The 25,925-nt window shown below is 34.8% G+C and overlaps 1 protein-coding gene across 1 annotated transcript in view; it reads right to left on the bottom strand.

The window, feature by feature from the left end:
- Positions 1–25,925, bottom strand: part of LOC110032668 (protein MRG1) — an 81,369-nt gene that overhangs the window by 45,362 nt on the left and 10,082 nt on the right. Inside the window, exons 4-5 of the mRNA XM_020736370.1 lie at positions 2,045–2,190; positions 1,759–1,794 (exon numbers count right to left, since the gene is read on the bottom strand). Of these exons, the coding sequence (XP_020592029.1) occupies positions 1,759–1,794; positions 2,045–2,190 (182 nt within the window). The remainder of the gene's footprint in view (positions 1–1,758; positions 1,795–2,044; positions 2,191–25,925) is intronic.

Here is a 25,925-nt window from a genome sequence, read left to right as displayed (position 1 = left end):
AATATTTCTTGTCAGACAAAAATTCTTATGTAATCATATTTTTTGAAATAAATAAGATGTATATATATATATATATATATTAAAATATGTGAAATGAAACATTTAGATGAATCGACTAAGATGGGTGTATAATATAAAATGATTTTGATATAATAAAATATTCTAAAGTAATAGAATATTTTAAAATTTCTTTAATGATCATTTTTAATATATAAACTATCAAATGATTCTATACTAACTCAGTGTAATAGACATGAACACATGTTATGTTTTATTTCCATTAAGTCGTTATAATTTTGAATGCACGAGTATTTAATGAGTTATTGGTAAGTCAATGATAATTTAAACTAATGTTTCAGGTTTACAACATGGTCTAGAAATTGTAAGAAAGAGAACAAAATTATAGAAGATGTGAATGCAATTACATTCACAATAGTTTTACTTTTAAAGTGATTTGAATTTTATTATTAGTGGAACTTTCAATTTATATGGTGATTGCTTTCTAATTTGAGATAAAAATTGAAATTTGAATCCACTGATCATCTATCAATCCTTCGTAAATTACTTCGCTATGTAAGTTTGTGTTTGAAAAATTGAAAAAAAAAAATTTAATTGAAAAAGAATATATAAGTTGTATGTAAGCAATCTAGGTTATAATAAAGAGTAACCTTCAACCATGCAATCCACAAAACACCCTAGCTTTTCTGAACTTTTCAAACAAATAAAAAAAAAATCCATTAACAAAATAGGCTTACCTAAAATATATGTATAAGTAATACATGTAAACAAAAAAAATATAAATAAAATGACCCAAATACCATTTAGCTCAACTTGGCATGTTTTAACTTCAATTGGCAATCTAGTATTTCCTAGTTGTTTAGAATGGGTTTCCAACAGGCGGGCGAGTGGTGTGCCAAATAAAACAGTGCATACTTCCATATGCCAAAACACTAGCTAAAAACCATGATGATTTCGGTAAGAAAAGCAAATTATGAGATCAAAAACAAAACAGGTGATAAGTAAAAGCTGAGAAAGGAGCAGAAAGCGATGCATGTGTCTGTGTTTGCAAGAGAGTGAGAGCACAAAACTATCTGGATGCGAATGCACCTGAAGCTAAAAGCGAGAAAAGGAAATAAGATCAGAGAGAGAAGGAGAGACTAGAATGCTTTGCATAGAAAAGATGATCAATGGTATGATGACATATTTATGAACCTCAATATTCAGATTAAGACATCATAAGAGTCTTCTATAGTATGTCGCATGTTGTGTGTAAACGAAATCAGGAACAGAACTAGCAAGTGAAGTATGAAAGCCCTATATAAATGGAAACTAAATTGCATAGTTCAAGAGCTAAACAGCAGACTTCAATCACTGGAGCTTCAACTAAGCAGTATGCTGAATCTCCCTAACATTTCCTTCTATTTAACTTTGGTTAGTATAAGTTCACCTAGCACAAGACACTTTCTGAACTTTTATATCTGTTACAGGCTTTCCTATGAAAGCACACGACTTTATCTAACAAAGGAAAGTTCTTTATTTCAGGTACATAAAGCAGATTATGGAGTTGCTTACCACTTTCAGGTATTGTAGTCACTAATCATAGAAATTTTTCAGAAATATGTAAATGGACAACCAAAAGACGACAAGAGCATTCAGTGCAAAAGCAAGAACATGCCAGTAATAACAAATTTATCAAGTAAAAGAATTTAATCAAGAAAATGAGAGTACATAAGAAAAAAATAGAAGAAAATGACTCACCCTGATTCCTCAAATCTTCCTTTTCCACTTTTACATCTGTAAGCCCACGTATAAGCATGTATTACAATGAATATCTCAGAATAAAAGAAAATGCAAAGTTTATTCGTAACATGCTCGATAAGAATTCTAATTTGGCAAGTTCAAGAACTGTAGGAAAAGATTAGGAATGCAACTGAAACAGTTGCAGCAGCATGCAAAAGAACAGCAACCGAGATGGTAAAAAAAGCATACACCATACTAGAATACTGTAAAACTAGCACATAACTAGACCAGAAAACTGACAAACCATTTGAGCTTCGTGGCTTGCTCTGCGTTGACCTCCCTGACTTGGAAGTCTTATCTAGATTCTGATTTTTTGCAAGAAATTTCTGCTTTGCAATATTTTCCTCAGTAAACTTGAGCAAACGGTCAGCCACAACCCACTCATCCCAACTAAAGAAAGGAAATTTCAAAAAGATAAATAATTATGTTTCAACAAAGCAGAGTATGATGCTCTTAAAAGGAGAGGAATGTCTAAACATTGTATTTGACTTATGTTGCAGACATACTAAACTAAAAAATCATATTCAGAGAAAAAAACAATTGTATCCAAAAAAAAAAAAAAAGAAACTCTCAACTTACTTGTATGAATGATCAACTACAATTAAAAAAGAGGCGTTCAAGCTAACACAACTCTGATAATTATATGTTTAGCAGCATCAAAAAAAAAACCAGATAATAAATTAAATATATTACAAAATTTAACATCATATGGAGCTATTCGAGGAAATATAGAAACATTCAACTGTAGAAGACGAAGATAGTTCGGTTTGATGAAACTGTCAGTCTTCAATGAAAGATAGTAGCAACAAAATAAGTTAGAAAAGTAACTAAAAGAACTATCAATCTGCGGTGCATGAAAAACCTCAATAAGGATATCCTCCACATCATTTGGCTGGAGGACAAGATGAAGAGGATGAATGAAAATGTTTTCCCTCACCTTCTCTTTGTGGAAGAAAAAGAAATCCTACAAGAAAGCTCCTCCCAAGCTCCCTTTCTCTTGCTCTCCTCCCCAATTCCAATGGTTGTCGATCCAAATGAAACGGTTGTCGATCCAAATGAAACGAGGCTTTTTCCCTTGGTTAAATCTCCTTAAAAGGCAATGAAAGATAGTAGCAACAAAATAAGTTAGAAGAGTAACTAAAAGAACTATCAATCTGCGGTGCATGAAAAACCTCAATAAGGATATCCTCCACATCATTTGGCTCCCTTAAATCACTTCACAGAATCTCCAAAGATGAAGAAATTAGAAATTAAAAAAATTATGGAGTAGAGCTCTATTGTGACTTTTGGTTTTATTACCATTGAAGTCGATGGAAATTTCTTCCAAGCATGTGGGATTCTGAATTCTCATGATGATGCAAACTTTCTTAAAGGGTGTTTTGGATCCCTAAAAATCCAAATACATCTGCAAAATCAGAATGTCTTGCTCTTTTTAATTTGTCGTCAATCTTTCAACTACAATTTCAAAAGTCCACTCCACATGACTTGGACCAGTCTCAGGGATACAAGCATTTTTAGCATATGAATTATTATCAGTTTTCAGCAGCTTTTTGACCGTTGCAATATGTGCTTGTTTATTTTATGGAATTCTTGGTCGCAGTAATTCATCAATAAGGAAAGCTTTCTTTGATGTCTTAATACTGGAACTGCCCATATCTCATACTTTGAGGATGTTCTATGGCAATTGCCAACCCAAATCCATTTGAAGAGAAAAATTCTCAAGCCTTCCTATCTGCAAAGAGAAACAAAGAAGGAAGACATGACTTTATGTTTTTTTTTTTTATACTCTTACGGGTTCCCCTGCTTGAGTTTATTTTCTTGCAGCATCTGAATAAGCTGCTAGAGAAGTAGGGCTTCATCATTAAAGTTGACGGTTGGAAAAACAAATGACTCAAAGATTAGGTTTATGTGCAACCAAGTGTTTTAACAGTCAGATGTGGTACTTCGGAGTACACATTTAGCCACATAGAGTTTGAAGTTTGTTGCATTTAAGATCACCTAATCCTTATGCTATTATCCTTTCTCCCATTAAGATATATTGGTACTTTCTCAACTTTATTCAAGGGTAGCTTCACTATTAGACGGTTCACAAATGCAATAAGCAGAATACTGTCATGAACTAAAAAGATGACTTTGATTAATGAATGAAAGGCATTTTTGACCTGAAGTGGAATTTGGACCGCCACATCCCTTTCCTTGCTTGAGGATTCAACAACAACAACAACCATGATGCTTGACGATTTGGCATCAACAAAGATTTGTTTGTGCAACTTCTTCCTCAACCTGGTTTGTTCCTACCTATCCTCCTACATCTCTCAATACCTCTTCCTTTGTTGTGCGACAACTGCTAGAGTCCCTGCTTCATCCCTCGAGGTATTCCATCAAATGAACATATAAGTTCATATCAACCAAAAGTTCACACAAAAAAGACATCAAGCTCAAAAGCAAGCCTTTGCCCCTGCCAAACTATTGTTTGTCCTTTCCATCAAACGTATTCAATCTCTAATATCTCTTGATAATCATATAAAAGTTTTTATTTTGTGTTCAAGAAGCCACTAATTAGACAAATATCCGATTATGCCACCTGCCATAGAATTGGTAATGGTCTAGAATGATAAATTGATGGGATTTATTTATGTAATTACATTTTTAAAATTATCAAGAAGTAGAATTTTTCTTTTATTTAAAAATTGTATTATAGCAAACCTAAAGGGAAGAAAAAAATTTTAGTGTTCAGACTATTTCTATAAAGAGTGTCTCATTCTTTGTTAAAATCATGTGATGATGAGTCTTACTGGCAATCCACAAGCCTCAAGTGGCAAAAATCCCTCATGGATGTTCAAGAAAATAAAGGCGCCAAAGTTATAAGGAATAAATGCTTTTATTTTCAATGTAATTAGCAGTATCTATCTGTAAAACTTACCAATTGAAATTTAAAATCTTGTTGTATAAATAAAGGGGCAAGATTCCACTGAAAAAAACACAGATTCAATTAATTTATCTTCTCTCTTAATGATATCAATAATACAGGAACAAATTCCAGTACAAATTCCAGTACTTTTCATCATTTTTTTTTTTTTTTGTGCAGTTTTCCGTCTTAACCCAACCTCAAAAAAAATCCCAATGAAAAACTTCATTCAAACTTAGCTGAAGAAGTAACCTCGTTTGATTCCATATTATGAAAACACTTCTCCCAGCCACCCGCGCAAATATCGAGTAAATATGATCTCAGCTTTGCCACATGAGAAGCAGACGATTCAGTTATGTCCGAGATATGGACTTCAATGAAACCTAAAGTTGTAAAATCCTATATATATATTCTTAGCAAAGCAGAAAGAGGTACATTCTTTATTACTGAGCTATAGCAAAAAGAAATCTATGGCTCAAACTCTACTACTGCTAGTGTAACAAAATAAGATGCAATAAAAGTATGAGATATACAAAAGATGCAAAGGCTTCTGTAGAAAACTCCAAGAATGTACAAACCAAATTGGATCCACCAAGACCTAATAATCCGTAAGATATGTTTTGCAACTATTATAAGAAGGGAGAACATACAAAAGGCATCTGTAGAAAACTCCAAGAGGAGCTTCCATACAACAAAAACTAGCCTCTATATCAAAATCAGTTCAGAAAACATAAACAAATGCGACATCTTTTGGAAAAAATAAAATAACTTTGTATATTCTTAAGAGCAATAAAAAAAACAATGGGTAAATTTCGATGGCTCAAGCAAGTATTCCATGTCATATCTCTCTTGTGCTTATAAAACTAGTTTAAATTGAATATGGATAATAGAATGTGGTGCAGTTGATGACATGACCAACTTTTCAACCAAATTCATATCTTGCATGGTGTGCCAAGGAAACCATCAAATAAAGGTACATAATGGAACACTTGTCACTTCTACTGGAAAAGGGATCTATAAAACTCACACATTACATTTTATTGTCACCTATTTTTAAGTACAAAAGTTATCCACAAATCTATTATTCAATCAAAAACATAGATCAAACAAATCGCATTACATTGCTTTCATCCCACCATAAGAGATTGCCATCAATCTTTTAGCATAGACAACAATGCATGTTTCCAATGCTTCTCAATAATATAAATGTTTAGTTCAAATGTGAGATATGTCATATAGCCAAACACCAAAGAATTCCCTACCCCAAAGCAGCTCAAGAGCATCAACACCTTTCCTAATCAAAACCAACGTCTAAGGGCCATCTTGTATAACTAACATTAAAAGAGCTAGATGATTTGTGACTTTCATTGATAATTGCTCACAAACAACCTAGCTTTTTCATATGAAAAATAAATCTAGATGATTTGCCACTTTCATTGATACTTGCTCACAAACAACCTAGTCTTTTCTCATTTAAAATAAGTCTAATGTGCATACAATCTTCCCAATATTCCATAAGATGATCCTTATCAAATATGAGAGAATGCGATGTGTGAACAATATTCCGCATATTCCATAAGATGATCCATATCAAATTTAAGACTAATATTTAATTTATCAGATCTAAAAAAGAGAAAATATTTTAATCAAACTCTATTATTTTTCCTCCATGAAAATGACATCATCCAAGAATTATGTTATATCGTACCTTAAAATATAATGGCGTACAAAAGAAAAAATTGAGCATCCACTAAAAATCAATAGAGCCATACTCTTGAAAGGAATGTTCCAAGATTTTATTGGAAGGAGGCCACTTGAATTATTACATTCCTAATAACTAGCTCCCGAGAAAAATTTTAGAAAAGAAAACATACGTTTAAACCCTCCCATAATTTTTCCAGACGTTCAACAATCAATGCTTTCATAAATTTTTGGAGTGTTGCATATCTCCATTAACATTATCAAAACACTAAATTGGATCCAAGAGCCATAAGATGCAATTTCATTGGAGACTTGACCAAAAAAAGCTGTTACCATTTCGATATCAAAAACGTCATCTCATGGGATGTTTTATCTACGCTAAAAATTAAGGGTTTTATGATCAAGATTGTATGTAGGGGAAGCTTTGCAACGAAGGCAATTCTAGTTTCTTTACATTTGATCTCATAACCACCCAACCAAAGCAAAAGCTCTCAAATAACTTGGATTTCCTTGCAAACAGAAATAGTCCTCATATAGTTGCAAAAACATTCTTCCTAAGAAACTTCAATCAGTAATGCAAGTATGATTATATAACAAAAGAAAAATGACTTTGAAATATAACGCATCTCAATCACCTATTCTTTGCAATAGAAATTACCGAACAGTAAATGCATTATCACTACAGTTGAAATGCGAACCCATCCTAATATTAGCCTGTCAATTGCATTAGAAAAGAAAGACGAAATATGCACCCAACATCCAATAGCAAACCTTATTTCATTTTCCAATATTTAATCCTCGCACAAAACCTTTCTTACTAAGACAAATAATATCAATTTTTCAAGAACTATACAGAAACATTTCAGAATAAAGAATAAAAAAAATCCATGGTTAACTACATGAATGCTTTAAAAGAGATCCAAATATGAGAGTAAGTAAAATTGCCAAAACGAGATAAATTAAATAGATGTAAGAGAGTATACAGTATTAAATACAATGCCAATGGGTCATTCGAAAAGTCTAAAGCTAGCACATGGAAAAAAGCAACACTCAAAACTATGACGTGGATTATGGAGCAACTTTTGCATCAATACAAAAACTAAACACTAACTAGAAACTTCTACCCTTGGCAGCCAACCTAACCAGTCTGTACACTAGTTAGAGGTCGAACATGATTTTTTAAAAAGAAAACTAGAAAATAAAGCCTTTTATGAAACCTACACCGGCCGTGTTTTTTTTTTTTTTTTTTTTTTTTTTTTTTTTTTTTTTTTTTTGAAATGTAAACCTCCACCGGGTTTTACTCAAGATGTCAATATGAATCAAGTACGTTGAAGAAAACTCTATAAGAGCTCAAAAAATCCCCATGGTTTGGGAGGTCTACCAAAGCCATGAAGAAAAAGAAATTCCAGAAAAAATTCATAGATCATACAGTACTCATAAGGAAATTCAACAAAACAAAATTGCAGTTCTCATAATATACGTGCATGATATGATCTCAAGTCAACAATAAACAATTTAAAATATTTGAGGTCAAGGATCAAAGAAGCCTTAAACATTTCTTTAAAATTGTAGTGGCATAATCAAGGACTCAGAATTCAATTCACAACTAAAATATATCCCCCAACTATTGAATAAGATAGATATGATAAAAATGCAAGCTCTCAAAAGTTTCACTTGACTGCTACCACGAAAAAACTTAGAAGAGCAGGCAATAGTGTCGAATATGACGAAAGAGGTTTAGAAAATTGGTTGAGAATATTATATACCTTGACCACAGAAATTCAGACATAGCTTAAATTGTCAGTGTTTTCATTCAATAAATACATAATCCAAGAGAAATGCAGCTCCAAGCAGCAGATAAAACTCGTTAATACTTCAAAGCAACACTAGGAAAAAGAATCTAATTCTATATATATATATATTATATATATATAGACATATGTTTTTTTCACTCGTTTTGATCCTTTTTGACTTTGTCATTGGCTCTGGCTGGTGGAGGAGCTCGCGTCTTCGAGCCTGCTCGTCTGCTGCGTCATCTGCGGAGGAGATTGCATCGTCTGCGGCTCGCGTCTGCGACGCTTCGCCCTGCATGTTTCGTCGTTTGTTTTCAAGCTGCTCGTCTGCTACATCAAATCCACTTGACTGCTCCGCCAAAGTTCTGCTTGACCTCCTCAACTGCTCGCATCCTATTCATAGGCGACAGTCGGCAAGCTGCGTCGTTGCTGCAATTCTTGTGTCAAGCACGTTGATGGCGTCAGGGCTTTCCCACGCTACAGCCATCGTCGGTAATAACTCCGTCAAACTCTCCTATGCTACAGTGGTTCACAAACGCAGCTCCCCTTTCCACCTAGCAGATAGTCTGATATTCCCGCAGATTTACTATGATTCTATTGTAGGGCATGACAATTACAATCTCATCAAAAAAGTAGAGAAAAATGCGGGCAAACCAGCAAAATTCTTCTCTGACGCTGAAATTTCAACTCATGCAGAAAAATACAAATTTACACTAGTTGGAAAGTTCCAATTAGGTTGCCCTGAGATAGAGATTATCAGAAAGATTTTTTAAGACTTCAAATTGGTTAGGGACTGGCAGGTGTGTTTGTTCGACGGAAGACATGTTATGATACAGTTGAGCATAGAAAAATATTACACAAGAATTTTCTCAAAGAAATTCATCACAGTCTAGAGCAAACATATGATATTACTCAAATGGACCCCTAATTTTGATCCCACTCAAGAACCCCAAATTACGTCTATTGTTTCACGTCGGTAAAATACGTCTATCTGGTTCTATTCTAATATTGCGAGTTGCGGCACCCAGGTGCCACTCGATTCTTTTGTTCGCAACCTAGCTCGCAGCCCTTGCACTATAGCAAGGGTTGTAGGTCTCGCCTGCTTTTACCGACGTGAAACGATCAAGGAGAGGGGAGGAAAAGAGGAGAAGGGAAATTGAGAGAGGAAGAAGGAAATGTGAAGTTCAAAACTCTCTATTCGACTTATCGAATGAAATAAAAGAGCGTAAGTCGATGGGCTATAGTGCTGAGGGATTAAGGGAGGATTCGTTAAGATTAATTAAGGTTTAATTAAATTAATTGAACTTATAACTTCAACAATTTATATCTCCCAATCCATTCACAATTTACATACAGTACTTCATATCGATTTAATTGATTTCATGCATAGAATTTCATAATATCATTGGGATCAAATTCCGAGAGACAAAAATTTTAGGTTCATTTCAATTGCGCCAAACCTTACCTGATATGATGAAATTTGGGTGTTACAGCTCTCCGCTCATAAAAATTTCATCCTTGAAATTACTAATTTTATTGGAATAGAAAGAGATATTTCTATGGCATGTTTTCTTCTTTTTCCCAATTTGCATCCTTTTCAGGTCAGTGCTTTCACTTTATCTTCACAAAAAAAAATGTTTGTTTATGTACTAATTAATATAAGTAGCTATAATCCTCTCAGACTCTTCAATATATGTGACTTTTCTGAACTTCAATATCTTAATGTGAAATTCTCTGCTCTGAATTTGAAACGTTAACATTAAAATGTGAAACACATCATATATATTTGATATATCTACAAATAATGCTAATTTGTAGGCAATTGGACCAATTTTTTTCTATAATTTCAAAATGACCAGTATACCTGTGGCTCAGCTTACTTCTCTGACCAAATCAAGCCATACGTTTCATTGGTCTGAATCTCAAAAATAAGAAATCTCCAACTTCAAATTCAACTGCTTTGTGCCTTGGGTTGTGGTATTTATGTTTTCAATCCTGAGCAGCCTTCAATCTCTCTGATTAATCTGATTTTCTTTGTAGCTTCGTCAACTAGCTCTAAACCCAACATTTGGCGTTCACTCACTTCAACCCAACTGAGTGGAGTTCTACACTTTCTGCCAAACAGTGCTTCATAAGAATCTATTTTGATAATGGATTGATCGATACTGTTACAGGCAAAATCAATCATTGGAATTGGAAGGTGATCTTCCCAACTGCCTCCAAAGTCAAAAACACAAAGCCTAAACAGATTTTCCAACACTTGAATTGTCATTTCCGATTGTATGTTGATTTGTAGATGAAATGTAGTGTTGAAATCTGTGTAACCAAACCTTGTTGAATTTCTTTCCACAACCTAGGCGTGAATTTTTTGTCTCTGCCAGAAACAATAACTTTTCGAATACCATGCAATCTAATAATTTCTTTGGCATACAAAAACTTTTTCACTGAATCTGTCTGTCCAATTGGCAAGTAATGGCCAGACTTGTTAATCTGTCAATAATAACCAAAATACTATCATGGCTCTGTCTAGATCGAGAAAATCTTATAAAAAAATCCATTGCAATTCCTTCCCATTTCCATTCAGGTATCGACAATACTTGTAGCTATCTGTTGGGCCTCTGATGCTCAGTCTTTACAATCTGACATGTTTGACATTGAGATACATATTCAACATCTTTCTTCATAACTAGTCACCAGAATGTCGACTTCAAATTTTTGCACATTTTTGTGCCGCCTGGATGAATTGTGACCCCTGAATGATGAGCTTCATGTAAAATTTCTCGTTTTCCATCGGAATCAGCAGGTACCCATATCTCTAGCTTATTTCGGATAACGTCGTCTTCATCAGCAAATATATCAACCCTCTTTCTAATAGACATTGCTTCAGGATTTTCAAATATTCACTGCTATTGCTTCAGGATTTTCAAATATTCACTGCTAACTTTCTGTGTTGTCATGATTCTATCCATTAACGTAGATTGCACAATCAGTTGATGTAATTAACCTATATCACTTATCTTCTAACTTTCAGCTAAAGAGCATCAATTTATTTAATCAACTCTGGCCACTGAAGAAGAATCCAGCTTTTATTACCTATGAATTTACGGCTCAATACATCAGCAACAGCATGTGCTCAGCTCGAACAATACAGTATATCCATATCATAATCTTTGATCAACTTTAACCACATTCAATACCTCAAATTCAGCTCTTTTATATGAAAATGTACCTTAGATTTGATGATTAGTGAAAACTTCACATTTATACCATATAAATAATGTCGCCAAATTTTGAGAGCAAATACCACAAAAGCCAACTCCATATCATGTGTCGGATAGTTTCTATCATGTGGCTTCAACTGTCTCGTAGCATAAGATATTACCTTTTTATTGTGCATTAAAGCACAACCCAAACTTCATAATGATGTATCACTGTAAATCTGGAATTCTTCTAAGCCTGACGGAAGAGCTAACGCTGGTATAGTAGTCAAATATTTCTTCAATTCTTGAAAATTGTACTCACATTCTGCAGTGCACTCAAACTAGACATTTTTTTCTCATCAACTTGGATAACGACATAGTTATTTGTCAAAAATTTTGACGTACTTCCTGTAATATCCTACCAAACCAAGAAAACTGCGTACCTCAGTAACATTCTTTGGAGTAGGTCATTCTACAATTGCTTTGACTTTCTGATGATCAATTAAAATTCCCTAACCATTAATAATATGTCCCAAAAATGCAATACTTCGCAACCAAAAGTCACATTTCAAAAATTTTGCATATAACTGAGCAGCTCCAAAAACATCCTCAAATGACATCAAAGGTCTGAATTGGTATAGTAATCAACTCCTTTGGCAAATTATTATCGTGAATATGAAATGTACTACACATTTTTTATTGGTATAAAACCCACTTCCGGAGGGCATAGTAACACACAAAACAAAAGTAAATTGTATAATATCAACATGTATACTAGCAGCTAACTCAACAGAAATAAAAGAAGGTGATGCACCTGAATCGAATGAAATAGTGTCAAACTGATCTTGAATTAGGAGCGTACTTGTAACCACATCTTTTGATTCTTTGGCTTCTTGAGGGGTAATTGAAAAAACTAGAGCTTTTACTGGTTACTCAATTCTACGTTCTCAAGTTTCACCATCTGTTACATCTACGACTTTCCCAAAAATTGAGCTCTACTCGGCTGACTGGCTAACTGCTTCCCAAAAATTTTTATGGAATGTCACTGTCCTTGAATTGTCTGTGGTCTACTGTCTTTCTTCTTTTTCTGTGGACAGTTCATTTGACTGTGTCTGACTATCCACATTTGTAACATTTTCCTGAACCGATCAAACACTGCCCAAAATATCTTTTTCTACTCTTTTCACAAACTGGCTTTTCTATCTGAAGTTGCTTCTGCTTGCCTTCTAATTTAGTTTTTTGTGTTTTGAAAGCGTTCTTTTTTTCCAAAATCCTTTCGCTTGCCTGCTTGAAATTGTCATTGCTGGCTGAAAAGTTTAGACCAATTTCAATTCTTCTTGTCCTTGCAACAAGCACGGAGAAATTGCTAATTCCAAATGGAGCTAGTGTCAATCTCAATTGATCATTGAGACCGCTCAGAAATCTGTGATAATTTTCCTCCTAAGTACTGACATAGTGAAGTGCATATCTGAAAAAAGAAGTAAATTCTGCCTCATATTGCATAACTGTCTTCGACCCCTGAGTTAGATTAAAGAATTTATCCTGCAATGTTAATCTGGCTGAAGGCGGAATAAGGCAATACTTGAAGAATTTAACAAATTTTTCCCACTGAATATATGGAAGAGGTGTCAGCTGAAGTTTTTCCCTATGTTGCACCTGCCACCACCTTTCTGCTTCACCTTCTAACATGAAAGTAGCTAGTACCACACTTTTATTTTTCGAATAAATCATACCCTCGAGAATTTTTCCAATATTCAAAAGGCAACCTTCAGCAACTATAGGATGACTAGCACTCTTGAATGCGGGTGGCTTAAAAGACTGAAATAACTTTTAAGTGTCGATCCACTTCTACTACAGTTTCAGATCTGGGCCCCATACTGGTGGAGGATATTTCGATAGCAGGCATTTTGTCAACCACTTGTGATATCAGGTGAATAATGTCATGTAGCTCAATAGTTTTGGTGTTTGCATTTGTTTGGTTCTAATTTTCATTTCTACCCGCAACCGTGTCAGCTCGAACTTCATGCTCTGCGTTTGGCCAGAAAGACTGGCCTTCAATACTTTCTGATTCTTCTCCAGACATGTTAATCTGTATTCGCACGGTTTATTATTCATATGCAATTTATCATATATTAATTTATATGCACATGTCACACTTTAAATCGTATAGGTTACCCATCACAAATTAATCAATTCATATTTAATCTCATTCTTAATTCTTTTAAATCCAACATGTTCCATCATTTTTTTCATCCAATAATCATGCTCTGATACCACTTTATGTCACACCTAACAGATCCCTCTTTATAGGGGTCGGTTGAGTACGTTAGATGCTAACAATTTGGTCAGACCAATTCTCAGCAACACTCATCTTAACTTTTATAATCATAACTCAGTGGATGATATATTAGTCTAATTGGATCGCCGCAACATACATGACACATTGCATCTTAATTACATATTCGGAAGCATGGAAATTAAATGATTCAAAACATGAAAAGAATATAGACCTTCTAAATCCAAAACAATAAAAATACTTACCCAAAATTTATGTACAAAAATCTCAAAACTAATGTGCAAAAGTTATACAAAGACACATTGGCTACTCGCATTGGTGCTCGTTGCCCTTACCTAAAAAGGAACAATGAAGAATGAGCAAACAACAAGCTCAGAGAAGGGCTAATATAAGATATCACACATGAAAAAAAATAACGTGTATGCTCGTATGAAACTATACATGTCTGCACACAAATAATATCATACTCGCAAAATAAAGAACATAAAAAGAGAGCAGGTATAGGTAATATAAAAATCAACTGTAGTGTAACATGCAGGTCGTAAGTATGAAATCATAAATAAAAGCATGTTCATAGTATATTATTTTAGCAATGTCATTTCATAAAAATCATACATAAAAGTGTCACTTGTTTAATGTATAGGATACAACTATTTTCATGTTTTTCCATCATGGGTCGTCACCATGCCCTAAAGACCATATAAACAATCGATAAATGTTCGGCTTCCCCCAACATAACAGTTATTGACAACCCCTCTGATACTAACGGTCCTCTAATGTTCTGTCACCACATAATTCCAACGGCTCCCAGAGATTTGTTCCCGTATAAATATCAGGAGTCAGAAATATTATATCCCTACATATTGCATTTATAAGCACTCATATAATTGTCTATCCCCTAACATTCCTTGTGACATTTAAAATATCACTCCAACATCAAGCATTAAATGTATCATAGGCATAGATATGAAACATAATAAATGAATACCTGCAGGAAATTCATATCAAATGCATAGTCAGATGTAGCATAGTCTGATCATAGCATTGCACATATCGTAAGAAAAGTAAGCGTGCATTCATGCTTTAATTGCTGGTATCCATTACAATATACAAGAAGTTCTAAATGCATCAAAGTTAAAATAAAAATCATATGAAAACCTATAGAACAATATTTTCTTAAATTAGCATAAGATTATTTCACATGACTAGACTGAGCAGCCCTATGACACGTTTCTATGCGCTCGCCTTGAGGTCTTCGTCTCGTGTACACAACCTGAAAACGTAGACATTATAGAAATTCATAAAATTTTGGCTCAAAGTGTGCAACAACCTAAAACATGCATTAAAGGCCAAAACATCCATCAAAAGGACTCTTCAACAGAAATTTGCTCCCAAAAACACATTTTTCTCTCCTTCCTCACTTCAACCATACTTCTCTCTGAATTCGCGCTAAAATAATTTTAGAGGCTCCTAAACCAATTACGACACTCCCAGCACAAACTCGACACATCCAACGGCTAACGAAAACGAAAAAAACACAAACAATGAGGTAAACATCAGAACATAACGATGGGGAAGGAAACGAATGCCTAAAACAACGAAAGAGATGGATTTGTGCTTATCGAAATCACCCAAGAGCTTCGAATTGCGAGCTGTGAAACCCATTTGGCCGCTCGGATCTTGCAGTTCACGACCTAACTCGCGGTCCTTGCACTGTAGCAAGAGTCGCACGTCTCGCCTGATACTACTAACGTGAAACGAACAGGGAGGGGAACGGAAGAGAGAAGGGAAGTTGGGAGAGGATGAAGGAAATGTGAAGCTTGGGACTCCCTATTCGACCGATCGAATGAAATAAAAGTGCGCAAGTCGGTGGGCTATAGTGCTGAGAGGATTAAGGGAGGATTAATTAGGATTAGTTAAGATTTAATTAAATTAATTGAACTTATAACTTCAACAAATTTAGATCTCCCAATCCATTCACAATTTACATACAATGTTTTATATCAATTTGATCAATTTCATGCATAGAATTTGATAAAATTATTTTGATCAATTTCCGGGAGATGAAAATTTTGTGGTACATTTTTATTGTGCAAACTTTATCTGGTATTATGAAATTTTTGTTGTGTATCGTCCTTTTAGCTGACATTTTCAGCATTATTGATCCTAATTTTTTTTTTCAACAATTCTGTTGAGTACCCTTCATCATGTTTGATATCGAGATTAATTCCTAAAGTTTTTTAATATTTGCTGTTTTTTGCCATCCCACAAGCGTATTTCTAACTTCCCAGTGGTTCTCATTACTGTTTTCTCAAATATTTGTTATTAAGAATTTGTTTCCACTGTAATATTCGTGTTCCTTTTTTGCTACTTCAGTATTTTCCATGGTTCTCTATGTACTTCCTACAGTACAGAATTCATCAGTTTACTGCTGTTCTAGAACCAATATTTGTACATTATGACTGTATAAATCCTTCTAGCCGCCAGACATTAAAAAGCCATTCGCATATTATGACTATACATACTTCTAGCTGCAGCTAATAAAAAACCATCACTAACCACGTTTCCAAACACCAAAAAACACTATCGTCAACCGCTATTCTAAATACAAAATAACCCAGCACATCAGCGTATGTATTGTTCACAGTGAACTTCCCCAGTATTGTTCACTTTACCAGTAACCGGTCCCTAGCCCAATATATTTAAAAAATAATAGGTAAACTTTAAAACAATGATTATATTGATGGTTAGATTTTCAATTACATATTTTTTTATGAATTTATTTTTAGTTTATTTATTTTTAGATTGTGTTGGACCTATTAGCCTTTTTTTTTTTTTTATGTCACCATGAAAAAAAAACCAGCATTGAGATTCTTCTTTTAGAAATCGAATGGTGTTACATCATTATCGGTTATCCATAGATCATTTATTGTCTAATGGCCCATCAATACAAAATAAAATATCTTCAAAATCCTTTAAAACTTTTTTTCAAATTTCTATCATGCAGTATTTTGTTATCACAACATTGTCATTGTCGATCCCAGACCCGGATGTGAAAAGTGGATGGTTGCATCAAGTAGTTGACAGATATAGTAAAACTAATTTGTCAAAAAAATCATGAAAAGAATTATTGTGATCATTGTGTAAGTGTTGGGGCGTCTCCTGAAAGCAACGCGTTGTATGTTCTGAATACAGTGAAAGTGTGCAAGGACCGCTACACCAGCACCCGAGTGTACTGTCAAATAAGCAAGATTTCTCACATTACGGAAAAATGTGTGTAAAGAAGTTAGTCCATGAAACAAATATTAGGATAGGATTTTGGAAAATAGGCATTCTCACTGGTAAATTAACAGAATTAGTTGATATTATGATTCACACAAAGATAAATATCTTATGTGTTCAAGAAACTAAATGAATTGAGGAAAAGGGTAAGGAGATTGATAACTTAGATTTTAAACTTTGGTATTCAGGTAAGAGTCGTACTAGAAATGGTGCAAGTGTAATTATAGATAAGAGTTTGAAAGATAATGTTTTAAAAATTAAAAGTTGGAGATAGAATTATAACCCTTAAGATTATTGTTGATGGTATGATTTTTAATATTATAAGTGCTTATATTTCTTAAGTAGGTTTAGATATAGGTTCTAAAGTTAAATTCTGGAATGACTTAAAAGACTTACTACAAATAATACCACTTGAAGAAAGAATTTTATTAGAGGAGATTTAAATAGACATGTCGGTAGAGTGGTAGAAGAATTTAGAAATATTCATGGTAGCTACGGTTTTGGAGTGATTAATGAAGAAATTATAGTTATATTAAATTTTGTTCTAGCGTATGATTTTGTTATTGCTAATATTTTATTCAGGAAAAGAGATGAGCATATTATTACTTGTAAGAATGGATCTAATAAAACAGAAATTGATTATTTTCTTATGAAAAGAAGAGATCGTCGAGAATGTAAAGATTGTAAGATAATTTCAAGTGAGAATTTAAGTACTCAACATCAATTATTAGTTCTAGATTTTAAGATGAAGAATTGTAAAATAAAGAATACTACGAATCATCATCATAGAAGTAGAAGGGGTACCTAAAAGCCATATATAAAATTAAAAGTTTCTATGTGGGATAAAGTAACAAATTTTATGTGGGATAAAGTAACAAACATTATTAAACAAGTGGGAAAAGTTATTCTTGGAGAATCAAAAAAAAGTTTCTATAAATAAAAATAGTTGGTGGTGGAATAATCATGTGCAAGAAAAAGAACATAAGAAGCTATGTTATAAAAATTGGTTTAAATGTAAAAACTTAGAGAAGTTGGAAGAATATCAAATAACCCATGGGGAGTCTAAGAGAACAATTTGTAATGCTAAAAATTTTGTTTTTAGCAATCTTTCTAATAGATTAGATACTAAGAAGAGTGAAAAAGATATGTATAAACTAGTCAAACAAAGAGAAAGAAAGTAAAGGTTTAACTCAATTACAGTGTATAAAAGGTGAAAATCAAAAAGTGTTTTTCTTAAAAAAAGATATTCAAAATAGGTGGGTGAGTTATTTTGATAAGCATTTTTACAGAAAATACAGTCAACCTTAGCTTAATAATAATAAAGAAATGTCGATTGAAATGTAGAAACTGCATGCAGAGTGGCGTAGGCAACTATTTTGGGCTTGCAGCATAAAACGGCATGGGGGGCCAATGTATGGAGAAAGTTGAAGGGGAATAGGGAAGACAAACACGACCTCGGAGAGGGATACAGCCAGAGCAACCTCCAAACCCTTGGATACAACCCTCAAAGAAAGAAAACAGACGTTGGCGGCTATCCTAAATAAAAAATATGAAACTATAATACAACACATATATAGAAAAGGACTAAAAAGAAATGAAAGATAATAGGAAAAAAAGCCAAAAGAAAGGAAAACAAAATTATTTCAGCGCGTCTCCGACGATAACTATTATCACAGTACAGTAGCAGCTATAATGCTACGGTAGTTTGTTCCAGTAAGCTCTCGCGTCAATCTCCCGTGATTGGGGGGAGCTTCAACATGCGTCGAAGCTTCTGTCTCCTCATCATATGACGTCGGGTCAGCTATATTGAAGGTGGAAGAAACGTTGTAATCTTCCAAAAAGCCAATCTTATTGACGTTGGCATTCTAAAGCATGTCTTGACAGAATGGGTATCCACCGTGTTTTGGCCAATCATAACTGAAACTGTATGTGGTTGGGATGCTTACGAAGCAAGCCTCGAACCATTAAATGTGTAATTGATTTCTTTCACTCTTTTTATGAGTCTGAATGTATCTAATAAACAAGTATATAAGCTGGAATCAACTCTGAGACAATTTATGATGGGTTGAATCACACTGACGTATAACCACTTAGGAAAGGTCTTTTCTCCTCTTGAAAGACCTGAATCTCATTGGAGAATATTATTCCCTATAAAGCACCAAAAACAATTTTCAAAACTATGTTTCATCCCTTCTGTATGGATATCTCATGGTGGGTGCACTGTTGAACTGAATCTAATAACTAAATAATTTCATGAAATCTTTCAAACATGACACAAAATGCCTCATTCCTGACATGACAGCAGGGGAAACTAAGGAGTCTATAGATTGAAAAGTCTAAATTTCTCTTATCTGGGGGGTGTTAGTTTTTCAAACTCAATGTTGTCTTGGACAATTACTGTTAATTCGGTTGAAGTCTCTCATGGGCTCGGTTGGAACTATGTGTATCTTTTCCTCATCAATTGGAAAAGGATACTCCTCTTTCGTGTCCTCATCTTCTTCAGTATTTGTTGTGTTATTACTCATTTCTTCAACAACTCCTTGCTCAGTGAAATATATCATCCTCTAGTTGTGCAATCTTCTTCAATATGCCCAAATCTATGGCACTTGAAAACACTTCTTGGCTATGATGGATTTAGGAACGTGGATTGGTGTCCTCTATTCTCCACTATGAACTAGTGTCTTCTCAGGCGGAATCAACATGAATGTTCCCCCGGGTGTGCTCTGGCTGCAAAATTCTAAGATTGGAACTCTACTTGTAAGATGTGGTGGACGCCCGGCGATGTGATCTCTACACTCCTGAAGCTAGGGTCTAAACATTCAGTTTGTAGTGAGCTGGAAGAAATTGGTGATGCAACTCTTATTTCATATACCAGATACTAATTTCTCTAGCTTTCTCGTTGTCGAAAAACCTTCACGTTCGCCCACCATTGGGATGCACTCTTTCTTAACTTGATGGCAGCTAGTTTCACTATTCTGTCTGGTGGGACATCCTAGCACTAAAAGTACATTCCAAGGTCTAGAGTCACTCCATAAACTCATCTGGATCCATGTGGTCATTGAAATATGATAAATCCACCATCAAAATTATGGCTTCTCATATATTTCACTTCACATCTTTAAGGAAGAGGTTCTTAATCCCAGAAATCTGCTTGGTTCTTAATCCCAAAAATCTGCAAGGTCTAGAGCCACTCGATAAACTCATCCGGATCCATGTGGTCATTGAAATATGATAAATCCGCCATCAAAATTATGGCTTCTCATATATTTCACTTCACATCTTTGAGGAAGAGGTTCTTAATCCCAGAAATCTGCATGGTAGAAGAGATTCACTTCATTCTTTTGATCTAACAAGTCATCGTTGTGGCTACGGTTACCAATCAAAATTGTCTCCTTTTGAAGGTGGCAAGCATCTGTTGTAGTCGGTAGGTTTCTCATTGTATATCCTCCTTAGGAATTTCCCGAACACCTCTTTGTGGATTTCTCGTAAGCGGCATCTATCATTTCCCCTTGATCAGACATTCAGCATTTATCTCCTTAGTTGCATAACTAGACTTTGGTGCTGGTAGGTGGAAGAAGGCGTGTAAGGGTGATGTATTGTGAAAAAAAAAAATTTGGTGGAGATAGAATTGGGTACGGCGGATGCCAGAAACCCTATGATGGGACTAGAGTTAGTATAGATCCGATACCAAATAATATCGGGGTTAAACCAAATCACAATAGAAAAAAAATAATTTTATCGAAAACATATGGATTACATTCAAAACACTTTAAAGAGAAAATACAACACGACACCCGAAAATTTCAAATAGTAATATACACGACAAATAATCAAACTAAAGTGGGATCTCAGAGTGATGGTGGTGATCGGCGGGGGTTTGGAAGGTGACAGTAAGGTGCGAGCACGGAGCAAGTGGGCGGATATGACAACGAAGCAACAGATCCTTGTTGTCCTAAGCAGCAGCAAGATGAAATTTGGGTTCCTGGGGGCTAGAACAGCGAATGTGGAAGGGAAAGGGTGCAGAAGAGCTAGTAGAATGATTAGGTGGCAGGGATGTGGCATGAGATGACTGGTACAACAGCTAGTGGGAAGGGGAGAGGATTTATATTGGTTGGAGCAACGATAAAAGCAAGAGAGAGTGCTGGAATTACGGGAAAAGTTGGTTGGAATGCAGAAATTGCAGGAAGTGTAGTGTCGACAACTGTTCCAGATAGTTGCAGCAGGAAATGGATGCAGGGAGCAAAGCTGTGTTGGGAGGATGCTAAAGGAAAACAAAGAAATTAAATATCATCTCAAGTGAGGGATACAACTAAAGCACCACCCAAACCCTCGGATTCAGCCTCATAGGGAGAAAATGGGCGTCAGTAACTATCCTCAACAAAACGAACGAAAAAATAACTTTCAAATCCCAATACAATACCTATATAAGAAATAACTAAAAATGAATGAATGATATTAGGAAAAAAAAGTATAAGAAAGAAAAACGGAAATATTTCGGTGCATCTCCCGTGATAACTATTCTTATAGTACCGTAGCAGCTACGATGCCAAAATAATTTGTTGCAGTAAGCTCTCGCATCAATTGTGGCTTGCATCTTTCTCTCGTGCACAACATTCAGGATGCTTGAGTTGATTATGTGAGGCCTGTGAGTTAACAGAACGGAAATAGTGTTTTATAGCATCTATATTAAAAAAGAAAGGTGATTGAGCATGTTTGAGGCAAGTACACCTCAATATAGGTGGGTGAGCCCATACACCTCACCATAGGATAATGAGGAGACTCATTGTTTTTTTGTTTTTTGGGTAAAATGCACCTCAAATTATGTAATTGTAAAGAATTTGAGTACCAATTGATAAATACTACAGAACCTAAGAATATAAATTGAGTTAGGATAAGAAGTACAATTTCAAATTTGAATTATATTTTCAAATCAGATTTTCTCCAATAAAAAAGGCATAAATGACTTTATGACTTGGTACCCTACTATTTGCTATAAGTAGGAGTCAGCCTATAAAGCCAACCACAAATGGAGAGTTTTATAAGATCCTTCCACAAAAGAAAAGGCATAAATGACTTCATTACTTGGTACCCCATTATTTTCAAAGGATGTTGAAGTCAATAAGACCACAATACATTCTTCAATAAGTTCCATGATCGCGCATTGCATGATTCACATCACGACAAAGGCCATGAAATGCATTGTGGCAAATGGGATAGTGGAGTGCATATGATTTATTCCAAAACTTCAATTTTTACGAACATGTCACCTTATCTATATATGAAAATATGTATGTCACTTTTTTTTAAGTTAAAATGGGGGTATTTTTTTATGCGATATGAAAGATTTGGATAGTATGGATTCAAAAAATAGGTGGCATGCATGTACAGTAAATGATATATAAAGGTTGTATGAGAGAGCCCAAAAGAAGCACTCTACCCATACGATACAAGTACAGTAATACCCCAACAAAAAGATACAGATAGACTCAATAAAAAGTAAAATAAATTTAAAACATGCAGAAAACAAGTAGCTAGGGACGAATCAGTTTCATCATGCCCCTTCCTTTAGTTTTAGGGGCGGAATCAGATAACAAATTTTGAAGAGTCGTGTCATTGCCAGGAGTAACTAAAGTATCATCTATTAAGTTTCCAAGTTAGAATGTGCCCCCAGCCTTCTTCTTCCACAAAGAAGTGTAAATCTGTCATTCTTCATCTGAAAATTGGCTCATGTGATCCTCAGTCTGATTTGATATTAGAATCGTAGTAGAAGGACAGTCGTTGCTACCGCAATAGTTTCTAGTGTATGTGAAGTGTAAATTGTTGTCTCTGCATCTGATGCTTCCTGAATAAGAGCTACGAGACTATCCTGATTTTTGGTTTGAACATTATCCATTGTAGTATCCATTGATTATCCATTGTAGTATGGTCAGGAGAAGGGATCCCAAGGGCAGACACTAACTCATGTCTTATGGTGATTCCCTCCTCAGGTTGGTTGTCATCAGGTTTGTTGAGAGCGCATTTAGGTACATGGGATGCACTGGTTCTCAACTATGGGTACAATCTGAAAGATTTCTCCTGCAGATATCCAAACATCTTGCAGTGCTTGCAGTAGTAAAGTTTTTGTTCCATAATAAATTTTTGTCAATAACCATTGTAAGCAGATCCAAGTCAGACTTCTTCTACATCTGGTAGTGTAATATCTCTTTCAATCAAAATCCTTGCAATAGAGGGCCTTAAGAAATGAATTGTAGGTAAGTCTACCTGTAAAGGTTTTTCAAGGAAAGTCCCAATTGCATATAAGATAGGTAGGTCAAAGAATTAAAGTTTGGGTTCAAGTAATGAGAACCAGATAGGTGCAATTGATGATTCTCGACTGGGATCAAAATTAGGGGTCCATTTGAGCAATTTCATATGTTTTCCCTCGAATGTAATGAATTTCTTTGAGAAAATCCTCGTGTAATCTTCTTCTATGCACAGCTGTATCATATCATGCCTTCTGTCGAAATGACCCACCTGTTAATCCCCAACCAATTTGAAATCTTCAAAAATCTTCCTGATGATCTCCATCTTAGGGCAACCTAATTGGAACTTTCCAACTAGTGTAAATTTATATTTTCTTGCACGAGTTGAAATTTCAGCGTCAGAGAAGAATATTGTTGGTTCGCCCGCCTTTTTCTCTACTTATTTGATGAGATTACAATCGTCATTTAATGCAACAGAATCATGGTACATCTGCGGGAATCTCGGACTATCTACAAGGTGGAAAGGGGAGCTATGTTTGTGAACCACTGTAGCATATGAGGGTTTGGCGGGATTATCACCGGCGATGGCCTTTAGCATGTTTCACACAAGCACTGCAGCAAATGGCGCAATCAATACTCGAACAGTTGAGCAGTCGAGCAGAAACTATGGCGGAGCAGTTGAGCAGCCTTAACAAACCTGCAGCGCGAAGCGCCACAGACGCGAGCCCAGACGATGCGATAGACGAGAGCAGACGACGCGACGGTAGAAGACGCACACGACGCGACGGCAGAAGACGCACACGACGCGACGGCAGAAGACGCGACGACGCGAACTACTCTGCCAGCCAGAGTCGAAGACGAAGACAAAAATGAGTGAAATGAGCGAGCAAAAACAGATGTCTGTTTCGAGCTAGGGTTCGCCATGAGCGGAAACCCTAGCAGAGCGAAAAAGACCCATCGCATTATATATATATATATAGTTTGCTTTAATGGGCTACGTTTTTATAGATGAAATCAAATTAGTCTGTAAAAACAAGTAAAAACTGGGCCAATAGAGGTACGATGTTAGAGTTAAATTGGAAAAATCTTTCAAAAGCATCACACAATGAGAAAATAATCATGAAAATTTAAAGTAAAATTTACAAGACTACAATTAAGCTCATGTTGTAAGAATTTAAGTGTTTGATGGGAAAGAAGTCATTGAAAAAATGGTAAATGTAGCAAATATGAGAAAAATAAAATGGCCAAATTTAAATAAGTATACATTAATAAATGATGATGTTAGAAAAATAATGAAGTAAACATCTTTAAAAAAAAATAGTCGAAATAGACTAATTTGATTATGGCATTTAAAATAAAAGGTAGAAGATACACCAATAAGACGTATACAACTTTTGGCAAAGAAAAGAATAAATTAAACCGGAGGAACCTTGAGCATAAGTTGTGCAAAAATTAACTCATGCAGCACTTAGTAGAAATAAATATAAAACAAAGATTCAGAAAGCTAAACAAAAAATTATTAATACGAGGCAAATGATGAGAAGGATAAAAATTAATTTCGTATATGACCTAGAATATTGAGAATGCATTTTTATCTCAAGGAAAAAAAGAAAGAATAGCTTGCCAAAAAAAAGATGGAGCTAATAGCTACCAACTGGAGACGGTTGTAGTTATGGTTAAAGGTAGTTTCTCTTTGGATTTTCCTTCACAGCCCTCATTACACTAATTCTTTCCCCACCTTTAACTCTCCGAGAATTGGTCATGGGCGAATCAGAGGGGAATGTTGTCTAGAAAAGATGTTAAAGTGCACACTTGCCAATACCAAAACAAACAATACATAACTAATGTTAGAAGCAGGAAGAAATCATGACAACAGTCGCATACAGTAATTCAGCAGGATGAAGGAAGATGAATAATTCTGAATCAAGAAAATTTCAATATTGATGAAGAAAAATTGGTTTTAAATATAAAATATAGAAAGACTTGATAACGTTAATTCTTAGTCACAGGTAAAAGCAAAATAGATTACTCTAATATAGAGGTAATGGATGAAGTTGAGATTCTCAAAGTTTATATTGACATGTGTCTAAAAAAAGGTTACCATCAATTACAAGCCTATAACATTAACTAATATAAAAACCTATGTTAGAATGTGATTAATCACAATCAAACTTGCTCAAGTTAAGCATTCGATTAACCAATTGTGATTCATTTTATGCTTCTTCTCAAGCCTTTTATTTCATCATAAAATACAAATTTTAACTTGTTCTTCCCAAATCAGTAATGTTTCATCAGAATTTTCATTTGTAAACTCAACATTGCTGAACTGGCATGAAAATATAGCCCTTGCAAGGCTTTATTTCATGCCAAATTTAGCAGTGTTGGGCTTACAAAGAAAATTGTGATGAAAACTTAAAAGGTATATCTTACAAGAAAAAAAAACAACCCATGCCTAAAATTATAAAACATTAAGCTACCAACGGGAATAAAAGCATATGCTCGTTGGCTGGACAGTCAGAATGAATTTATGCTAAGATTGCCCTTCATTCAGAAGCTTTTTGAGCTTTAGAAAATTGAACTAAAGGCAGGCATGCTGTGCTAGGAAAAAAAATGGCAAAGAGCCAACATATATGTTCGAAGGGAAAGGATTCAAGCTACAAACACATTAAAGCTCATTCTTCTCAGACTTGGGAAATCTTTAAA

This window comes from Phalaenopsis equestris, unplaced genomic scaffold (assembly GCF_001263595.1).
Source record: "Phalaenopsis equestris unplaced genomic scaffold, ASM126359v1 Scaffold000998, whole genome shotgun sequence".
Taxonomy (NCBI): Eukaryota; Viridiplantae; Streptophyta; class Magnoliopsida; order Asparagales; family Orchidaceae; genus Phalaenopsis; species Phalaenopsis equestris.
The sequence above is the reverse complement of the archived record's forward strand: the minus strand, read 5'-3'. Positions and strand labels throughout refer to the sequence as shown.